At 34.9% G+C, this 19,894-nt stretch overlaps 1 protein-coding gene across 1 annotated transcript in view; it reads left to right on the plus strand.

Moving 5' to 3' along the window:
* SEMA5A (semaphorin 5A) overlaps positions 1 to 19,894 on the plus strand; it is a 237,658-nt gene that overhangs the window by 26,759 nt on the left and 191,005 nt on the right. Inside the window, exon 4 of the mRNA XM_080582364.1 lies at positions 12,068 to 12,113. Within this exon, the coding sequence (XP_080438490.1) occupies positions 12,068 to 12,113 (46 nt within the window). The remainder of the gene's footprint in view (positions 1 to 12,067; positions 12,114 to 19,894) is intronic.

Raw genomic sequence — 19,894 nt, forward strand, 5'->3', positions numbered from 1 at the left:
AGGGAGATGCTTTATGACACTGTGACAGAAGTTAGTATAGCATAAAGCTTGCAATGATCCCAACTTTGGCTATACAATACTGCTGTTCTTGCCTGGGTGATTCTAATAATTAATTATTCATTGCAGTTATGAACTGCTAAAGTCTGCAGAATTAGTGGTGAAGTCAGTGATAATCATTTCCTCACAGTAAGACAGTACTTTGCAAGCTGTGATAAATAGTGACACTGTCTTTGGTGTCAACAGTGAAACAGCGTCAGTCATTAAACACCAGTTTTTCCTCCCTTAACATATGAAGTATAGTAAAATGTTTTGGTTGGCAAATATTTTATCCAACTAACTTATTATTTAAATCTTCCTTTTGAATATATTTTACTGTCTAAAATTTACAAAGTTCCAGTCACTTCATATTTGATACATTTAACATTAGAGTACATTTCTGTTTCCCAATTTGTTTCTTAGTTGAAATTGAGGTTGATTATATGGAATCGTAAGATGCACTGCAAAAAATTTTTGTCCCTGTAAGGGGGAAACATTTCTGTTTATGTAGTAGATACTTATGTCTGGCACACCTGAAATGGGATTTACTGTGTGCTCATGTTGATTTGCTATTCTGTAAGCTGCCAAATGAAATGAGGCATAATGCTGTATGAAGACAGCCAGTGTAAGTCAGAGCAGTCTGAGCCTCTCCACAGTCACATGAAGTTGCATCTTGGATCAGTGCACACTGTATGGATCTCAATAACCTATGAAAAAAAAAAATACTTCCCCCCCCCCCCCCCCCTTTATTGTCCATGCTGTTCATGTAGCTTCTGAATCTCAGGGAAGAATACGTTCTCTAGAATTTGTGCTTTCAATGAAGTCTTTTGAATCATTATGGGATAAGCTGCAAATGATTGTCTTGAATAGTCAGTGACTATGAAAGAATACCACTTGCCAATTCTGCCTTTTGCAAAAGGCTCAATGCAGTAGGAGCAATAGGATTCATTTGGTTTCTCTGCAAGTTACTATAACATCACAGCTTCATATCTCTTATTGTGGCTAAAATTGCATAAATAAAAATAGTATTATTAAAAGCACAACAGAAATCTTTGTTTTCTGCAGCCCAGTGAAGATGGCTATTACGTGTTCATTAATTTGTTAGATTTTTCTGTTCCTTATTTCATATTATATATTTCTATTCTGAATGTTGAGCTTTTCCACAGTGTTGTTCTTTTTTTTTTTTTTTCCTGCACTTACCTTCAGGTTTCCCTAACTGTTCATATTATTGCTATTAGTATCTTCTTTTCAATACATTTTTTTTTTCCTTAAAGCATTGTGCCAGACTATTTGGTGAAAGGTATTGTGTGTCTTCGGGTCTTAGATTCAGTAGATGGGGAACCAGTTGCTGTGGTGCTCTAGTCCCCCAAACTGCAAGTGTTGGTCTTGCATCTTTTACATGGAGTCTGCCTGATCATGGAGAATGAATCCACTCGTGAAATGTGATGTAGACTTTTCAGCTCATTTCCAGGAGTGATGTTTGCAGCCTTTTTACGGGTGTCAGTAACGTGAACTTTTGCAAGTCTTGAGAAGAGAGGAAATGAACTTTTGAGTGATGGTGTGTGTCGAGTTATCAGTTCCTTGTGTGTTTCTTTAAAACATTGCTTGTAGATATGCTTCACAGAAAGTCATCTGAACAGAGCATAAATATTACTGTATTTGTACTATGGCCTGTGGATTAAATTTTAGTTAAAGTTTCTTGCACATCTGCTTCACAGGTTTCACGTTTCCTAAGACTGGTGAGAGGAATTCCTTTTCTGTCCTAAGCCATAAATGTGCTCTCATAAAATATAGTGAGGAGAATGCACTGTTAATTCCTCATCCCCTGTGGAATATCTTTTGATATGCAATCACTTCTCTTGGACTATTCCTACAAATGAGAGAGAGAGAGAGAATCACAGAATCATTCAGATTGGAAAAGATGTCTAAGATCACCTAGTCCCACCTTTAACCTCGTACTGACAAGGCTACCACTAAACCATGCTACTAAGTTCTAAATCTACACGTTTCTTGAAGATCTCCAGGGATAGTGACTCAACCATTTCCCTGGGCAGTCTATTCCAATGCTACGCACCCCTTTCAGTAAAGAAATTTCTCCTAATATCTAATATAAAACTCCCCTGGTACAACTTGGAGGCCAAGAAGATCCCAATCCCCAACTTGCTACAACCTTCTTTAAAGCAATTGTAAAGTACAGTAAGGTCTCCCTGAGCTTTCTCTTCTCCAAGCTAAACAATCATAGAATCATGGAATCCCAGCTCCCTCAGCTGCCACTCATAAGTCTTGTTTTCTAGACACTTCACCAGCTTTGTTGCCCTTCTTTGGAGTCCTTCTTTGTGACTGCTGTAGTTTCTGCACATTGCTATACAATACAGGATCAATTATACCTTCAATTTTAATGTTAAAAGGAAAGCTAGCAGTGCTGTTGAGTTTACACAGGTTTTGTGTCAAGTAACATTGTCAATCTTTAACCTCTTCCAATGTAACAGGTCTGCTTAATAACATGTTTTGAATCTGAAGCATAAGAGTTGTAATACTTTTGTTTTAAACCATATCATTCTGTCGTATGTCAACCTGCTGTGCAAATTGAGATATATATGTACTATTGGTGAGGGCTTCAGAGGGAGAGGAATATCTTCTAAAATGATGGATGAGTTAACCTGGACCTCAGTAACAACTTATAGTTGCCCTGCTTGCCTGGTACCCTTTACCACAAGTTGATTGAGTAGAAAAATTCATTTAGTTAGCTTCAAGAAATAGGGGGAATGGGGTAGAAGAGGTGGGTCCAAGGAAATGAAAAGGTAGAGGGAGAAATTGTATTGCCCAACATTGATGTAACCGTCCAAAGTGCATAGTGAAGACAAGCAAAGATTAAAGTTCAATTTCTGAAGTTAAATTAGGGGAAGAAGAATTACTTGTATTATAATTATGTATTATGTGTTTTAAAATTAACATGTGAAGAACATGACAGATTTTTCAATGTTATGTCAGTTGGGTCTAGATTTAATGTAAGAGGAACTGTTTCTCTCAATAGGTATGTGTTAAATTGGATGAGATTATACATGTAAGTAAAATGAAATTAAAGAAAAGAAAATAATTTAAGGAGGGACTATACAGAAGGAATTCAGTATGAATGTAGAACAGCTGTTAATACATTACAGGAATGCTATTGGCTTTTGACACAGAGTTTCATGGGAGTATAGCTACGTTGCCCTATCTTTACAGCTTGCCACAGGCATTGTTCTTAGCATCACGTATGACCTGGCAGACAAAATAAATGAGCTCTTTTGCAAACTGAAATCTTCAAGGGATCTCATTTGTTTTCTTCAAAATAGAGAAGAAAAAAAAAAAAGGCACCATACAGCAAGACAATTTACTTTTATAATTAAGTGGCATCAGCAAAGGATTACTCTTAGTGCATTAGCTTCTCACTGAGCTCAGGGAAATGAGAGGCTCTTTGTTTATCTTATTCTGATAAATCCTGATAAAATATTCGGTTGAACATTTCTCTGTGTGCTATTTAGTGGACTGACTTAGCACCTAATCAAATATGATAATGAATACTATGTTTCGAAATGCCAGTAAGCATGGAGATTCATGGATTTCCCCAAGAACAACTTTGCCTTCTTTTCCTATGTGAAAGTGCTTTGTCATATCTCCTGTGGCTTTTTTTTTTTTTTTTGTCTCCTGGAAGGGTCAATTGTGTAGGGAAAAGACCTGCTCAGGGCAGGATACAGCAGTGTCTGAATGTCTGAATTGCCCTGGCAAATTGTGCATTGCCTTCTTTCTCCTCGTTCCCAGACAACACAGTAAACACTTATTGACTTTAGTTTTTATAAATCAAAAAGTGTTGTAAGTGTACCAGACATTTTAGTAAACCAAGAGTCAACTTAGAATCCTGTCTCAAACCCAGTAGATCAGGGCAGAAATCCTGAGGTTTGAAATAATGGGTTACGTTTTCCTTTTAATCCATTCTTTTTCTTTTATTTTTTTTATTTGTATTTTTTTGTGACTTTTTCATTATTTCTTTTTCCTTAACGGTTTTATTCAGACCATACCGGAATATATAGCAGAATAAGATTATTTAAAGGAAAAGTAAAATAACCCTCTTCTCTCCAAGCTTCTTCTGATTGAAATAGTGAACTGGCAGGAGCGTCGCTGGAGGTCATTCTTGAGATGTGGTAGTTTAGTTTTTATAATCCAAGTTTGGCTTGTTCAACTGTGCTCTAAAATTTGATAGTTGCTTATCAGAAATTGATTTCAAAGCTATTTGATTTTTTTTTTAATTAGATAATATATCTTTAGACATATTGTTTTTGGATTTTTTTTGTTTGTCTCTAACACAGAGCATCTTAACAACAGTGGCTTTCTCCTGTATATTCTTCTGCAAGTTAATTAAATTTGCTTTGAGGTTTAAAACTTGCTTGGAGGTGGCTTATTGCCTCAATCACTCCTTATCTTGTTGATGAAGGACTGTAACAGTATGCCTTTTCACTTAATTAGATATGTGTTTGGGAACGTTAATTTGAACCATTACTACTACTTCCCACAATAACAGAAAGGCAAATTAAAGGATTCATTAACTAGTGGTTTAAGGATTGCTAATAAAGGAATAAATAACTGTACAGGTTTGCTTCTTGCTGTTGTCTGCTCCCAGCAGGAGAATCTGAGAGCTTCATGTTAATGAGAAGTTCTGAGTATATTGGGAGAATACACAGGCACCAGGAATTAGCTGCTGTATTCTCTGAACATCAATCTGGGTTTTATTGCTCATTTAACACATTGTTGGGAGTAATCGATGTCTGTCCTTCTACTGATTGATTTGATCTCATTTCGGGTATGGTTTAATACTAAATCTAAGAGAAATTATCATCCTACTGCTGCTGAAAAAGAAAAAAAAGAGGGTCTTTCTCCCCCTACGTGTTTCCCTTTCCTACTTTGCTACTGGGTTCTTAAATGTTTTTAAAAGCTTGTCCTTCTCCTGCCCATGTCTTCCTCCACTATGCAATTTTCCCCTCCTCTGCACCAGCTCTAGCAATAATCTGATTGCTAAGTAAGACTAGTCAATTCTCTAACCCCACAAAAATTATTACTTTTCTTGTGCTGGCTTAACGTCTTGCTATTCTTTAGTGGAACTAAAACGATGCATCATCAGATGAGATCTGAAGTTGGCCCAGGGTAAGATGAAAAGAGATGAGGTAAGGGTAAATGAAGCTTTTATAGCAGAGAATGCTGTTATTTCATTGTAAACTGTCTTTAGAAATGATATCAAAGGAGAGGTGTTCTGAAGATACGTGTCTTTAATTGAAGTCATTAATGTATATACACTTGATCTGTGCTAGTTGTAGGTCCTGCTGCAGAATATGGCAACTTCTGCCTTCCTTTGCTTCCCTGTTAGAAAGTGTTCTCATGCCATTTACCTTCTTTCTTCTGCAATGGATGTCAATCCTAACATACTGTTTCAGTCCTACACTACCAACAGATTGATTGTGTCTGCTGAACTTCTGTGTGCCTTTACAGCACTGGAATCTAGGGCAGGGTGTTGCTGCCTAAGAGGCTGATACCATGATATAGAAGAAGTCCTAGAGAGCAGCAGTTGGGTCTACGAAGGACTCTCTCCCACCTCTCAAATGCTGGTGCCTTGCGTGAGTCAATGCAGCTCCCTTGTGGAGTGGCTGCTCCAGTGCTAGGCACGCATGTGGGCTTCAGTACTCACACCACGAGTGCAGTCAGAAAATGTAACAGTACAACCTTGCATACTGTGTATGAGACCTTCACCTCAGTAGATTTGATGGGAGCGAGATTGCATTTCATATAGAGAAATGTTGGCATCATGTGCTTACGTTAGTATGCATCCTCCTTCTGAATTTCCCATGTACAGCAAACTTCCATTGAAAGGAGGGGCTGTGCTGGAAACAAACTTCTCTACTGAAGGACTGCAGCATGACCACAGAAGGGAAATTGAAGATTTGAAAATGTGGACCATCAAGTTTAGTGTCTCCCTCCACAAGCACTTTAGTATTAACATGATTAAGTATCTTTTTTTTTTTTTTGGACCATGTTGCTCTTGCAGTATCTTTTCTTAATAAAATAAATAATAAAAAAAAAGACCAGTCTTTGCTTTCTTAGACTTTTCACCTTCTCCCCTGCAAAACCAGCTTAAACAAATTGCACTTGCCAAAGTTGATTACTATGGGAAAGGAGGCTGCAAAAGGCGTGAACTGTCTAAAATGTCTATCTAAGCCCATTCCCATTACTTTTTTTTGGAGGAGATAAAACAGCAAAATTAAATTTAACTTTAAATTAATTAAGATCTTAAACATTGAAATAGTAACAAGACAACGGAGAACTTGCCTGGCTAATTATATGGTAAGGTACTCCATAATATATGTCATATCTGCCAAAACATAAAATTTGGGGGCATATACTTTGAGATACATGTTGCAACATAAAAGAGTATTAAAAATTTTGTCAGCCACAGTTATGTAATACAGGGTTAATATTTTGTCTGAGGTAATATTTCAGGATAAAACTGAACCTGACAACAGCTTACTGAATGAATAGCTGAGTAAGCTCACAAACTTGTGTGTATTTAAAGCATAATAATCAGAAAAACCTTGATCTGAAGGCATGGGAGGAGCACAGGTGACAAGTACTCTATGATCCATTGGGGAACCCAAGTGCTGTCTGAAAGATGCATGGGTTGACAGGAGAAGACAGCAATCTGTGTTTGAGATGGCATGAGGGGATTTCAGAAGAGTGAGCTCCAGGGCTGCAGAGACAGGCCACTGGTACCCCTCTGCATTTTCTGGAGAAGTACTTGGCAAGAAATATCTAGAAGCAATGCCTTACTGTTGGTCCTCTGTACAGGACTTCTATGAATTAGGATCTTGAGTCACTGCTAAGGCTGCATGTGGAGCCACATGCTATAAAAATTGTTCATCCTGACAAGTAACTATCAGAGAACTATCAGTTTTCTATTTGCAAAGCTCAGTGCCCACTGATCAGCCTGTGATAACCTGAGTCTTCCTCTTTGTCCTTATGAACGTTGATAAAACTTGAGTAGTCTTTCATTCCTGTAGCCTTTGTTTCTTTCATTCCTATCACCTTCCATTCATGATCTCCCATAATTTTAGAAATTATTAAATCAGGACAAAAAGACCAAAGATCACTATAATTTTTAAGTCAAACAAGCATTACCTGCTAGCCTGAAAGTATTTATCTGTGTATATGCAATTTTCACATCTTTGTCATTTATCAACAAGCTTGTTACTTTATTATTCTCATGTGATATAAGACTTCTATTTCCTGCAAAATCCAGACAAAAATTACTTACTGACCATTTTGCTTTTTTTTATTGTAACTTGACCTTTTTCATATAATAGTTCAACTAAGCCACCCGGATTAGGTTTCTTTTATTTCTGACATGTTACCCTTAGCTCTCTCTCATATTTTTTTCTATAATATCTTAATAAACCAAATCAATTTTCTACATCATAAATTTTGATTTATCTAATTTCCTCCTGTTGTTTTATTTCCAATTGCTGCTTTTATTACATTGCAGAACTAGAATTGCCTTTTACCAAAATCTTTCCTTTCTTGATCATAGAATTGTGACTTTTTGTTAACTGATTCCTTAAGAGCTTATACTTTTCTTTTTTGTTCTTAATATTTTTTTCCTTCCAGTAAATTATGCTAAATTTTATTCCTTCATGTGATATAATTTATTCAAAGATGTGCACAGGAGAAGGAATCTTCTACTGTTTTATTTCCAGGAGATTTGTCAATATCTGTATGGTCATGCCTTGAGTTTCTGATTTGGGCTGTCAATTGTAGAGGAAATGGGAGCATGCTTTTTTGTTTGTTTGCTATCTTACTTTTTTTTTTTTTTTCCCAAAAACTGAGCCTATAGTGCATTCTCTGAAGTGGTATGTGCCACCTTAATGTTCCTTTAATTCACATCTGTGTTCAATGCAACAGTATTTATTGTTGTGTTTGAATTTTATGCCCTTCTGTTCCACTAAGAAAAGAGTAAAGTGCTAGATTTAACACCCGTTACTAACACTACGTGCTTTCAATTCTGTATGGGTTTTTAATTTTAAGAAGTCCATGTCAAAATGAATTGATCTGCTGTATGTTTCTATGCTTTTATCTGTAGTCATGCTAAATGTATTCACTGCAGTAGACTGGAATACACTGTTTTAAAGGAGGGCACTAATGAATACTTTTTGTGGTGCTTCATTCAATTTCCACTGATACAAGGGGAATTCTTTGCTATTGAGTTTAAGCAGGCTATTGGTTAACCAGTTTTACTTACAGTTCAGCTAGGAAAGTTGTTCAGTACCATAATATAAAACTAAATGCTTATTAACTGCTGAAGGAACTCAAAATTCTGCTTTGTCTTGCACTTGTGTTTTCTTCTCGTTACAGTGTCTTTCTGCTTGGATTTGCTTTCCTCATTCATTAAGCACAAAATCGAAATACATTTACCAGTTACAGCCAGTGTCAAATCAGTTTAATTCCAGCACGTAATGTTGTATTTGTCTTGCTTTTATTACCACCGTATTTGCAGAAGAGGCAGACCTACATGCTAAAAGGCCTAAAGCTATGCTTCCGAAATGTACTTGGTCGTTTTTTATTTCACATCCTTTGTTGCCTTTGAAGCATTCATGCAGTAGAATAAAGCTAAACGGAGGTTGAAAAATAGCAATCCACACCATGATCTCAACAACATAACTGAATAAGCAGTTGACCTCTCTCATGTGGGGTATAATGACTCCGTATACATCATGAATTTTGGCATTGACTTTTCCTTTGGGCTGAAAAATTTATTACTATCATAATAAATTTCCAATGTGTGTTTTACTGTCACTTACATTATTTTTATTTTTTATAGATTTTTTTCAGATATTTCTTTTTAATGAGTTTTTGTATGTTAAACTATTGGATTTGTTAAGCTTAATGCAGTCTTGCTAGTTTTATTTAAGTGGAGATGTTCTTATAGGAACAATTCTGATTGCTGTCTAAGTAACTAATTTGCTAGTGGTCCTAGCTTTATTCTTGTAGTAACAGTCACTCTGTGCTCTCTATTTGCCCAATTTGCCTTTGTGTTGAAATGGTTTAATGCTTTTAAAATGTCTTGCACTTTGATATTTTCTTCTTATATTTCTTTCTGCTGGCTCTATGAAACTGAAAAAATAAAATTGTAATTATTTGTTGGCAACAACAGGAAGTTGAAAGATGTCCAGTAGTTAGCTCTGGCTCTTGGCTTGTTCACATGAACATAGACATTTTAGTCTTCCTAACACTTTTGGGGTCAATATTTCTAATTTCACTGGATATATTAATGTGGAAAAATGCTGTGCTGTACTGCATAGGATATAAATTTCATTTTCTAGGGAAAAATATAATAAAAAAAATAGCCTTTCTTTTTCTACAGGATAACATTGTATTTATTTACTTATTTACAATTTGGGACAATAACTTACTTTTTAATAGGTTGAAATAATATAATAATGAAATACCATAGAAAGGCATCATTAATAATATGCTGTTCCTTAATCACAGTCTTAAGAGGACACATCAGTAATAAATATTCAATAGATATGTCAAGATGAAGCACCCAAAATGTACATACGTGACACTATGTGAAGTACTGACCTGAAAACCAAAATTATGAGATGAGACTGTGCTCATCTATCTTGGAACAGAGACTGCATTTATTTGTAGAGTGAAATGTGACTCTGATACCACCAAGTTAAGAAAAGTTTATACCTGCTGGGGATACAGTTCAACTTCTCTGGAAGAAAAGTTGTTGTTCTGTTTCTGTAAATGAAAGAAAGATTTGCAATGGCAGTGAAGATGCAGTTCTCTTTAACTTTGATATCTGGAGAGAAAGAAGCACAGTCAATGATGGTTGATGGAAGGAGTTCCGTATACGCAGTGAGATAAGGAACCGTTTTAGTATATGTATATTCCCTGTTGAAAATTCCTGAAGAAAACAAAAACCATGAAGGTATTTTTTGTCCTTACAGAGACAGTATAGATAGGGTAGAAAGACAGCATGCATCATCTCCTGACTTCCAATGAATCTTTCAAGTTAATTTGCATTTAGTTTGTGGATGAAGCTTTGTGTAAACATTGCACCATTTTCACTGTTTGCCAATTTCAGTTCTCTTCATGACTCAAACACAAGTGCTTCAATTATTTTGTTTGTTTGTTGGGGGTGGTGGTGATTTCCTTGTTCTAATAACAAATGTTCTGCTTTCTCATATTTTTTTTGCCCTTGCTAGTCTGCCTCTTTTATTTTGTAATTCCCTATAGCAATATCCCTAAGATAGACTGATTTGATTCCTATACATACACAATTTAAGATGGCCATATATGTACTAGAGCCAATAAATAAATGCACATACATGCACACCAGAGTCCATAAATAAAACTATGATAGAGGTTGTGTTTCTGAGATGCATGATTTTTCAAATAATGTTTTTCATTTTTTAGACACAAGATGATTTTTCTAAGGCTGATTTAAAATGTTTATTAGAGACGTAAAAAACGGGTCCTAACCATCAGTACCCATTAGAAATATCTCACACCTGTTTGGAAAGAATTATTATGATCAAAAATGTATCCACATTTTAATTTCTATTATAAGTCTACCAATTGCATGGGTGTAATATTGCAGATAATTTGCAAATATTGCAAATATTCAAGTTTAAAATTTAAATTTAGTAATCTCTTTATTGCCTATTTTCAGTTACTTTGTTCAAATGAATTTGTTGGAATCTGTTAAAATTAATTTTACATGTTTTTTATGAATAGATTTAAATTACTTGTGGTTTTATTTTCGTGTTTCAAAATTCCTTCCTTTTTATTTTTCTTTATAAAACGATCACTCTGTAGTGACCTTAGGTAAGGCAGAATGGCTTTAAATAAGATCAAAAATAAGGAAAAGAGAACTGAATGAGATTATACATTTTTTAAAGGCATAATAAAAAGAAGAAAAATGGATATGAGAAGAGAATAAGAAAGTGAAGAGGGAAAGGTGAGCAGGAGGAATGTGGAAATGGAGGATGTAAGAAATTTTAGACCTACCACAAAAAGAGAATATTTGCTAGAGATAAGGACATGCTGAAATCAGTTCAAAGTTGGTGTACTATTCATACATTTGTATGTGTTCTGTGAACTGAAATCATGGGTGCTACCAACAGCGCTAGTTTATCAGAAGAGGTGTAACAATACATGCTGAGGAAAGTGTTTGGTCAGAGGGACACAGTTACCTTTCTGAGTAACCTAACCCATCATTTCCACAGATTTCATGCAGTGCCTTTGTGCTGCGTCTTCTTCATGATTCAACTGAAATTGTCCCGTGTAGGTGTAGCAATACTGTAGTAGAGCAAAAGTGGAGTGAGAAATATTTTTGTATTAAAAAGATGGATTTTTGTTAAATAGGTTTTGTACATGTGTAGCTCTGATGTAAACGGAAAACAATTTGTTCAGATTTCAAAGAAGTTAAAACAGGTAATGACAAGACTTCAGTCAATTGTGAAAACTCTGTGGCTTCTACAAATGCTTCTTTGTAACGGGATCCTTAAATTCAAACTTTACATATCTGTGGCTGAGCTCATTGTGCAAGCTTGCCATCGTTGTGGAGAGAGATAGACAGCTTTAATCTACGTGTCGTCTTATTCTTACTTAGACATCTAACATTGATCATGTGAATCTGCTGAAACAGTATTTCTTGTTGACTCTAAGGGGAGACTGGAGCGTATGGTTCAGATGTATATATATGCAGTGTAAATACTTTATTTCATAGACAGCCTTCAAACCGAAACTGTTTTGGAAATTGCCTTAGCCTTTAGCCCAAGGGAAATGTTCTGAAGACAGTCCCTGAAAGAAAGTAGTGTGACTGGGAGTCAGGACTCTTTCATTTTTTTTTCTCTCTTTTATATTCGTTAATTATACTTTTATTTAAATACTAGTAACAATTAACTTTTTTTTTCTACTCTTTTTTTTTTTTCTTCCCCAGAAACTACCTCTTCAGGTTGCAGCTTGAGGATCTCTCTCTAATTCAGGTATGTTTAATATTTGTTTTCTTTGAATGATATAGGTTAGGCAGATGTTTTAAAGCAGATAATCACGATATATTCATAAGCCTTATAACCACAGATAAGTATGCATCTGTTTTTGTCCTCTTTGCTGTATTATATAAATCATATTATCCATTTTAATTCCAGATTAGTGTTTGTCCCAGGCCATACAGACCTGATGTTATCTTACTCTCTGCTGTGATTTTTATTAGAGAGGATCTATACAAAATGGAGGCTGGGAAGTAGGATTATGTTCTAGTAGAAAAATGTTCTAACTTATTATTGTGCATTTTGTTAAAGCTTCTGTATTCAGAATATATTATTATTATAGAGAAGATAACTATTTTTTTTAAATAATGATAAATTAAAAAGTGAATTAATACGTGCTAAAGAAAAATTAGACAAATCAAGCAGCAAACTTTCAATGAATAAATCTGGTGTGAACATAAGTGTCAGAACTGAAGTATTGTGTAAAAGGCAGCTATCTGTTGTTTAAAACTTGTTAGAGCTTGGAATTTGAAAATTAAAGGTTTATAGAAGTGGTTAGGTGTCATAGGTAAGTGTGAATCCCTGATCAGTTTGTTGTACCCTGAAGTTCATATGACTTCCACACTGAATTTATCATATACCAGCAGTCACATCTTTCCTCAGTCTCCTGAACACCTCAGTGGTGTTCCTTGGTTAGGTTATGTTGGTTTTCTTTCATTATTTTTAACCTTGGCATCATCTCTAACCTTCATCATGGCTGTATTCTTGGCTGTAAGAGTTATTTTAGTAAGTTTAATTAAGTTGGATAATTTATTGAGGTATGGTAATAGAAAAATCACAATGAAATTGAAATTCGTTTTTTCATAATCTTTTCATTTATGTAATTTAAAACTAGCTTTATATTCAGTACTGTAGCTATTACTCCACAAAGTGATACTAAATAGTTAAGCAATGAAAAGTAGAATGCATCGACGTAAAACTATCTTTGTAATTTGTAGAACACCTTGTGTATGCCTTAATTAGGTTTGCAGTCTTCCTTTACCTTCCTTTACTAGAAACAAGATCTGAAGTTGGCTTATAATTAACCAAAATTGCAGTATTGATAAATAGTCTGTTTTGGTGCTAGTGCTTAAGGCTGCAATGCAACGTGCACTTTTAATATCCAGAATTCAGATTGTTTACTTTCACCTTGTGTGACATATTAGACATCTTGGCTGATAATTTGGGTTAAGTCATGGAGATTATTAATAGGATGCACTGAAATGTCTCTGATGGTGCTGTTGTAGTTTATTTTGCTAATTCATAGGTATGTGTTCTCAGCTTTCCTCTGTTAGGAGAAGTATCAGTTGGCTGAGGTCACTAAAGCAGGAGAAATCCATAGATTACAGAAGTTTATAACTGTGCTGACACAAATTAGCCAATACCCGCGTGGGTCAGCAAAAAAATACAAAATTAGGAGAGAAATCCCAATGTTGATTTTATACGAGGTTGCTGGATTTTGGTTTTATGAATATGCTTAAGCCTTTGAACAAATAGTCCTCTCAAGTTAACTTTTGGTAAAATTTCTTATTCAGTCTTCAATGATGTAACACCATTGGTTTACCTCTGTATCTTTAAACCTTCCCCTACCACCCTTTGATGAGATTGTATTTCTAAAAACCAAAGTATGTCATTATTTTCTCTTACTAGCATATCATTACTACTGCTACTCCAAGTTTCAACATTTTCTTCCCGATTTTGTTCTCTACCATTATGAGTCCTCCATATTTGTCCTTCACACATCTTCTAATCCTTTTCTTCCCCTGTGCTTCCCTTTTGGTTTTGTTAGAGGGCTCCAGAGCTGCCCTTCTTAAACATATTTGCTTGGAGTCTTCCAGGCTGGTGAATGTGCCTGTTATGGCAGCTCTAAGTCAGCTGTGAGATATTTGAAGCCTTTGTTTTGATGCAAGTAATGTAAGGTGGTGTATTCTTTAGGACTCCCAAACTCTCTGTGCAACAAATTCAGATAATTTCGTAGTTATGTATGGAAAGTATAAATGCAGTCACTGATATAGTCATGAAAGTAGGTTTAGGAGTGTATTTGAGAGGTCATCTAGTCTCTACTGGTACCCCCAGACCAGGATCGTGATCACCACTTCTGTCATCATTGGGGGTTACTTGTCTGAACTCTTCTTACAATTTCAGTAAAGATTCCATAACTTTTCTCAGCATTTGTTGGGAAATGGTAAGATGCAGAGGGAGTCTCTCAAAGTCTTACACTAGAAAGTGTGAAAGCTTTATTAATTTAAGCAACCATAATAATTCTCAAGGAAGCTTTGAATTCAAACTTAGCAGCTTTGAACCTGAAACCCACCTAAAGACAAGATTGTATTTACTGTACTATATTTATTGTACTGGCAGAATTGTTCTTTTAGCATTTTTCTTCATGCAGTTGTCATAATATATAAAAACTGAGTTTAATTTTTCTGTTTATGTTGCTTTGATTACTTTGCATGAACCAGCCTTTGTAAAACATGCAGATGTTTCACAAGCTAATAAGTTAATTTTCACATCTGGAAAGAAAGGTACATGGTGAAGTGCTAGCTGTAAGATGTTTTCGGTGTGGAAAAATAACGATATGAAAGGGCTGGAAACAATACAACCTATACACCTGTTGTTTAATTATTTTAGAAAATTACTCAAGCTCTATCCTTGTTATCGTGTGTGTGAAGAGGGAAGAAAATTGCTGACTCTTCTCATATAAAGCAGATGCTTCCTGCATGGAAGCAAGGATGTTTGTTAGAATTTGCATCTTTCTTTTCTACAGTTTTCAATTAGACTTTTATAACTGTTTATTTTGTTTACATTGCTGTTTTGCTTTTTTTTAAACCTTGGTTCATCAGTTTAATCTTTCTTATAGTATGTTTCTATCAGAAAAGAAAGGGAATACCTAACATTTAATCAACCAGTGATACGCTTCAGTTAATTCTGTAATAAGTAAGTTTTCCCCATCTGCCATGTTTAAGTAGCTATTCGAATGTGTTATTTGGTTTGTCCACATGCTGCTCTTGGGAAGATGTTAATGTTTCATGTTATATGTAACAAACTGGAATAGTAAGAATGAGTTATAACAAATACATCCTTGCATATCTTGTTTACAATTTTCATTATATTTTTTAAAAGAAAGACATTGTAATATTGTCAGACATTACAGTATTTTCAAGTAGAACTTTGTAATGGGAAAGCTCTCTGCAAAGGAACAGAGTACAATAATGACTCCTTGTTTATACACTTTTGGAAAAAAAAACGCTTATATATATATGTGCTTTGTTTAAGTGTATAACTGGAAAATAGTTTTGAAATGCAAGATAACCTTCCTTCTTTAAAAAAAAAAAAGATTTAAAATTCAAGTTCTCACAAAGGAAATGCAGAACAGAAACTCATTTATGAAAAGGTTTCTATTACTTTAGTGAAAGTTAATCCCCTGTAAAAGTGAGAGTTAGTGTTAATAGATTGCCTCAGACAGGATGTGTATCTAACAAGAGATAGGACTGTTTAGTGAGCCATCATTGCCCATTGTGGATATATCAAAGATGTCATCTGACATGTCATGGTTCTGTGCTCTGTACTTTATAGGAAAATCCTATTGTCTGAGTGAGCAAGTTCAATACGATGGTGTCTATAGCAAACTGGTATTTGATGTGTCTCAGCAATTTTCTGTGTGTGGGAGAATAAAGAAGAATAAAAAGAGTGAAAGCCCTTTAAAGCTCTCACTGGAGAAGCCTGAGAGTCAAATTGTTCAAAGCTGGCTGTCTGAACAATGTGTGTATGGTGATTATGGATTAGGAAAGAAGCCCTCATTGGGTTGTGGTTGTAGAATGATAAATATTTTATACTTACTACAGTGTAGCCTCATAGACTTCTTTTTATTATTGAAGGCTTGAATGTTTTTCATTTGTGAATTTTGTTTTGCTATCGCTCACCTCAAGTAATGGAAGAATATTGTCTAAAAACATTGGCCAAGATGAAACCTGATTTTTCTGAGAACTCTTGTATGTTTCTTAAAATGCAAAATCAGAAATCTAAATAGTGATCAAAAAAAAAATTTGAATAATTATGGTATCTAGGCAGTATGAAGATTGATAGAGGGACTTCGACGTTATGTAGAGGACGGCTGTAACAAATGTCTTTATTTTTAAACTTAAAAAAATATATATTTGAAAATAATGTTTCTAAATTCAAAAATTTGTTAGTGTCTGCCTCCCTGAACCTTGAGTAGTTTGCTGGTACGTCTGTAAAGTTCATTGTATGGATGAAGAAAAGATATGTACATTCCATCAGGGTTGTGAAAAGCTAATACATGCTGTCTTGTAAAATTTTTTTAGGACAATTGTGACGTCCTTGTAAGCATGTGCCCTATAAATGCTTTAACTATTTGGGTTCACCTTTCTCATCTGAATCTTTTGGCTGTGAAGCCTTTTCTCAGTTTGAAATGCCCAGAGGGTTTAAAATCAGCCTATTCCACCTGCTCCTGTAGTTATAGAACTCTCCTGAGGTTTTATGTTCATATTGAGTCAACATATTTTTTTTTGTTAAAAATACATATACCTCAAAGTCAATTTTTAAAGGCAATTTTAGCCTCAGTTTACTGCTAAAGAGTCAAATTTTTCACACAAGCCAAAAAGGTTGGAGATTCTTTTTTATTTTACTTTTTAATTTAAGTTTAAATACTGGAGTATTAAGCTGATTTTATTTATTTATTTATAATGTAATGGTTAATGAGGTATTCAGGGAAGTAAAGGCAAGATGGGATTTATGAATTGTCAGGAAAAAGAGTTGCTTTGGAGAAAGACTTTTACTAAAGGGAATTCTTGCTTTTGCTTGCATGTTTCTAGAGTGTCTGAAGTACCTCCTATACACAATTGTTCACTTTTATAAGTCATCAGTGCCTAGATGGTAGGCTAAATAATGAGTTAAATTGTTATTTATTTTGAATATATACTTTATGTTTACTTATGTTAAGCAAAGAGAGAAGCTGACTGTGAATTAGTGTGTTTTTTTTTTTTGAAAAAAAATTTTTACAGGTAAATACATAATTAGAACCTGAAACACTTTAGAAATTTCAATGCATAATATTTTTAACAGTACTTGATACTTTAAGGTAGCAAACATTTTTTGCCAGATGTAATCCCATTTTGAAAATAACAATTGCTTGCTATTACAAACTGAGAGCTTATTAAGTCTTTTGTGAAAGGCTTTTATAACCATGATTTGTCTTTTTGACTATGTGGTGATTTGGACCAATCTAGAGAAAATGGCATTCCAATAGAGGGATAAAACACTCAGGCTCTTCTTACAGTTCATTTCTGGGACAGTGCCTTAGTGTTCCCTTTGCTATGAACAAAATGAAAGCTTGTGAGAATTCATTGCATAGAATCAAATCTTTAATTTATGCTGATATTAAAAACTTTGTTATAATGAACATCAGCTTCAGAGATAAAGTTAAGGAGCCTGAGCTTTAATCTTCAATCTCCTTATTTTGTTTATTTGCGAAATAAATAGAACCTCTTAAAGGCAGCTTGATGGTTTTTCTATAGAGCTTTCTTAAACTGTACTTCAGTCTGTTTATTTTTGTGTTGCATATTATTTAGTTATTAGTGGAAATGGATGGTTGATTAGGGAAATACATGTAAAAGCCTAATGAATCATCATTTTATTTAGGGGTGAAGCTACCTGTGTGGAAAACAAGATGCAAGAAAAACTTTCTCTGATTTCACACTCGAAACCATAAGGGAACTAAACTAACCTGAGGATATCCTTAACTTGTTACAGGCTTAGGTTGGCATTGGTGAAACCCAGAGTAGAATGAGATTTAACATTTAATTTGGATCTCTAAGGGGAAAAACAACAACAAAACCAAACCAAACAAACAAACACTCTGACTGTGCCTGATATCTGCTTAAGGGTGAGGGGAGTAGAAAGCATTCCTCCCTGTTATGGGTTTCTTTCCTCCTTTCTTATAAGGGACCATCAGCCACAAAAACATTATTTATTCTTTGGCCCTTCGTGTATGCATTTGGGGTAAGTGAATGAAAAATGGACAACCAGACCAGGTAAGTTAGCATTAATTTGGCATTAAGATTTCCACAAATTCTTCCTGGAGAACTTTGGAAGCAAAAGGAGCAACTAGCGCTCAAAAGTTTTTCAAAGACTGAGATGAGCAAATTTCAGAGTGACCAGAAGACTAAAGAGCAAGCGCAAACATCTGCTTAGGTGCAGATGAGCAAAACTTAGGTGAGCAAAACTTCAAGAGGTGTTTAAACTCTTACCTTTTGTATAAGGTGGTGCTGAGAGGAGAATGTTCTTTAAAAAAAAAAAGAAAAAGGTGCTGTACATCTGCATATCACAGTTCTACTTCTGCACAATACTTCTTCCTCTTGTTGGTCCTTTTCAGATGGTAGACTCTGATTCTATCATACAGCAAGTCTGAAAATAATTAAATTAGACATTTGGGGCTATAAAGAAGAGGTAAGAAGTCTTTGTGAAGCTAGAGCTACTCCTTTGTAGCAGGTGAAGATAGACTTGGTGACTGCTTTTAGGTCTGTTCCAGTTCTTCTTCTATGGTATCATTAGTATTTTCACTGTGTTGTTTTCTGCTTACAGAACAGTGATTTTCTGACTGAATTTGTAACCTGATTGAAGTCACAGATGAATTTGGCCATCAGTGCATATTTTCCTGCGTCTAATCTGTACCCAAATGACCTCTTCTACATGTAGTTGAAAGGGATTTTCTAAAGGTGGATGCAACATGTTATATCACACAAATGTTGATCTTCACTCTGTGTATCTGCAGGGAAACCAGCAGACAGTGCTCCACTCCGGGGAGGAGTTAAGAAAACAAACAACAAAGATACTAAAATAGACAGTGTTCATAGTGTTCAATAGACACCTACATATTATTGCAGAAGATTTTGAAAATCTGTCTTTTGGTTGTGTTTGCCCACATTCTTCATTCTGATTATTCTTTCCATGCATGGGATTTTTCACCCACAGGAGATTAGTTATATATCTTACGTATTTGATTTTTTTTTCTTTTTCTTTTCTTTGCTTGTGGGGTGTTTTTTTCTTCTTTCTTATGTTCTGAGTTCAAATGCAGGTCCCATTACAAAACTACATAGGGTGCATATGAGGAAACCAGTTGGATGTATGACTCTTCTGCTCATCCATGTTTGTTAATCATTTACACTTGGCTCCTAAATAACTGGGAGGTTTTAGTCTCCAGAATTTGTAGTATCCTACCCTTCAGTACAGCTTGAAATTTGTCATATAAGTTTAGAAAGAGTCTAAGTAAAGGAAAATAATATTGGCGTATTTTCAGTTCTTTGCTGCTGCTTTTTCTTATCTGTGTGTGCATTTTGGGAGTATGGAGGAAAAAAAGAAGAAAAAGAAAGTTGGGCAAAGACATTGTCATTTGTCATTTATTTGCTGTGTCTGTCATTGTTTTCTGCCAGTACTGAAATACAAGCACAAGTGCATTTCAGAGAAATGAGTCTGAACATATCCATTTTGCTAGAGAAGCTTAGCTTTTTATTTTTAGTTTCAATTTCCTACCTCTGCTTGTTAGGCTGCATTTCTTGTGTGCTTACAGAAATTTTCTGTTCTAGTTTCACAGCAAAAAAGAAAAATAGGTACTGAATTTTTTCACTACTCCTCATTTCCTTTAGATAATAAATATGTGTGTTTTGTTTCTGAGATAAAGGGGAAGCCTGGATCACCAGTGTGTGTGTGTCTCTCTCTAT

The sequence above is a fragment of the Anser brachyrhynchus genome (genome assembly GCF_964034855.1).
Source record: "Anser brachyrhynchus genome assembly, chromosome: 2".
NCBI lineage: Eukaryota > Metazoa > Chordata > Aves > Anseriformes > Anatidae > Anser > Anser brachyrhynchus.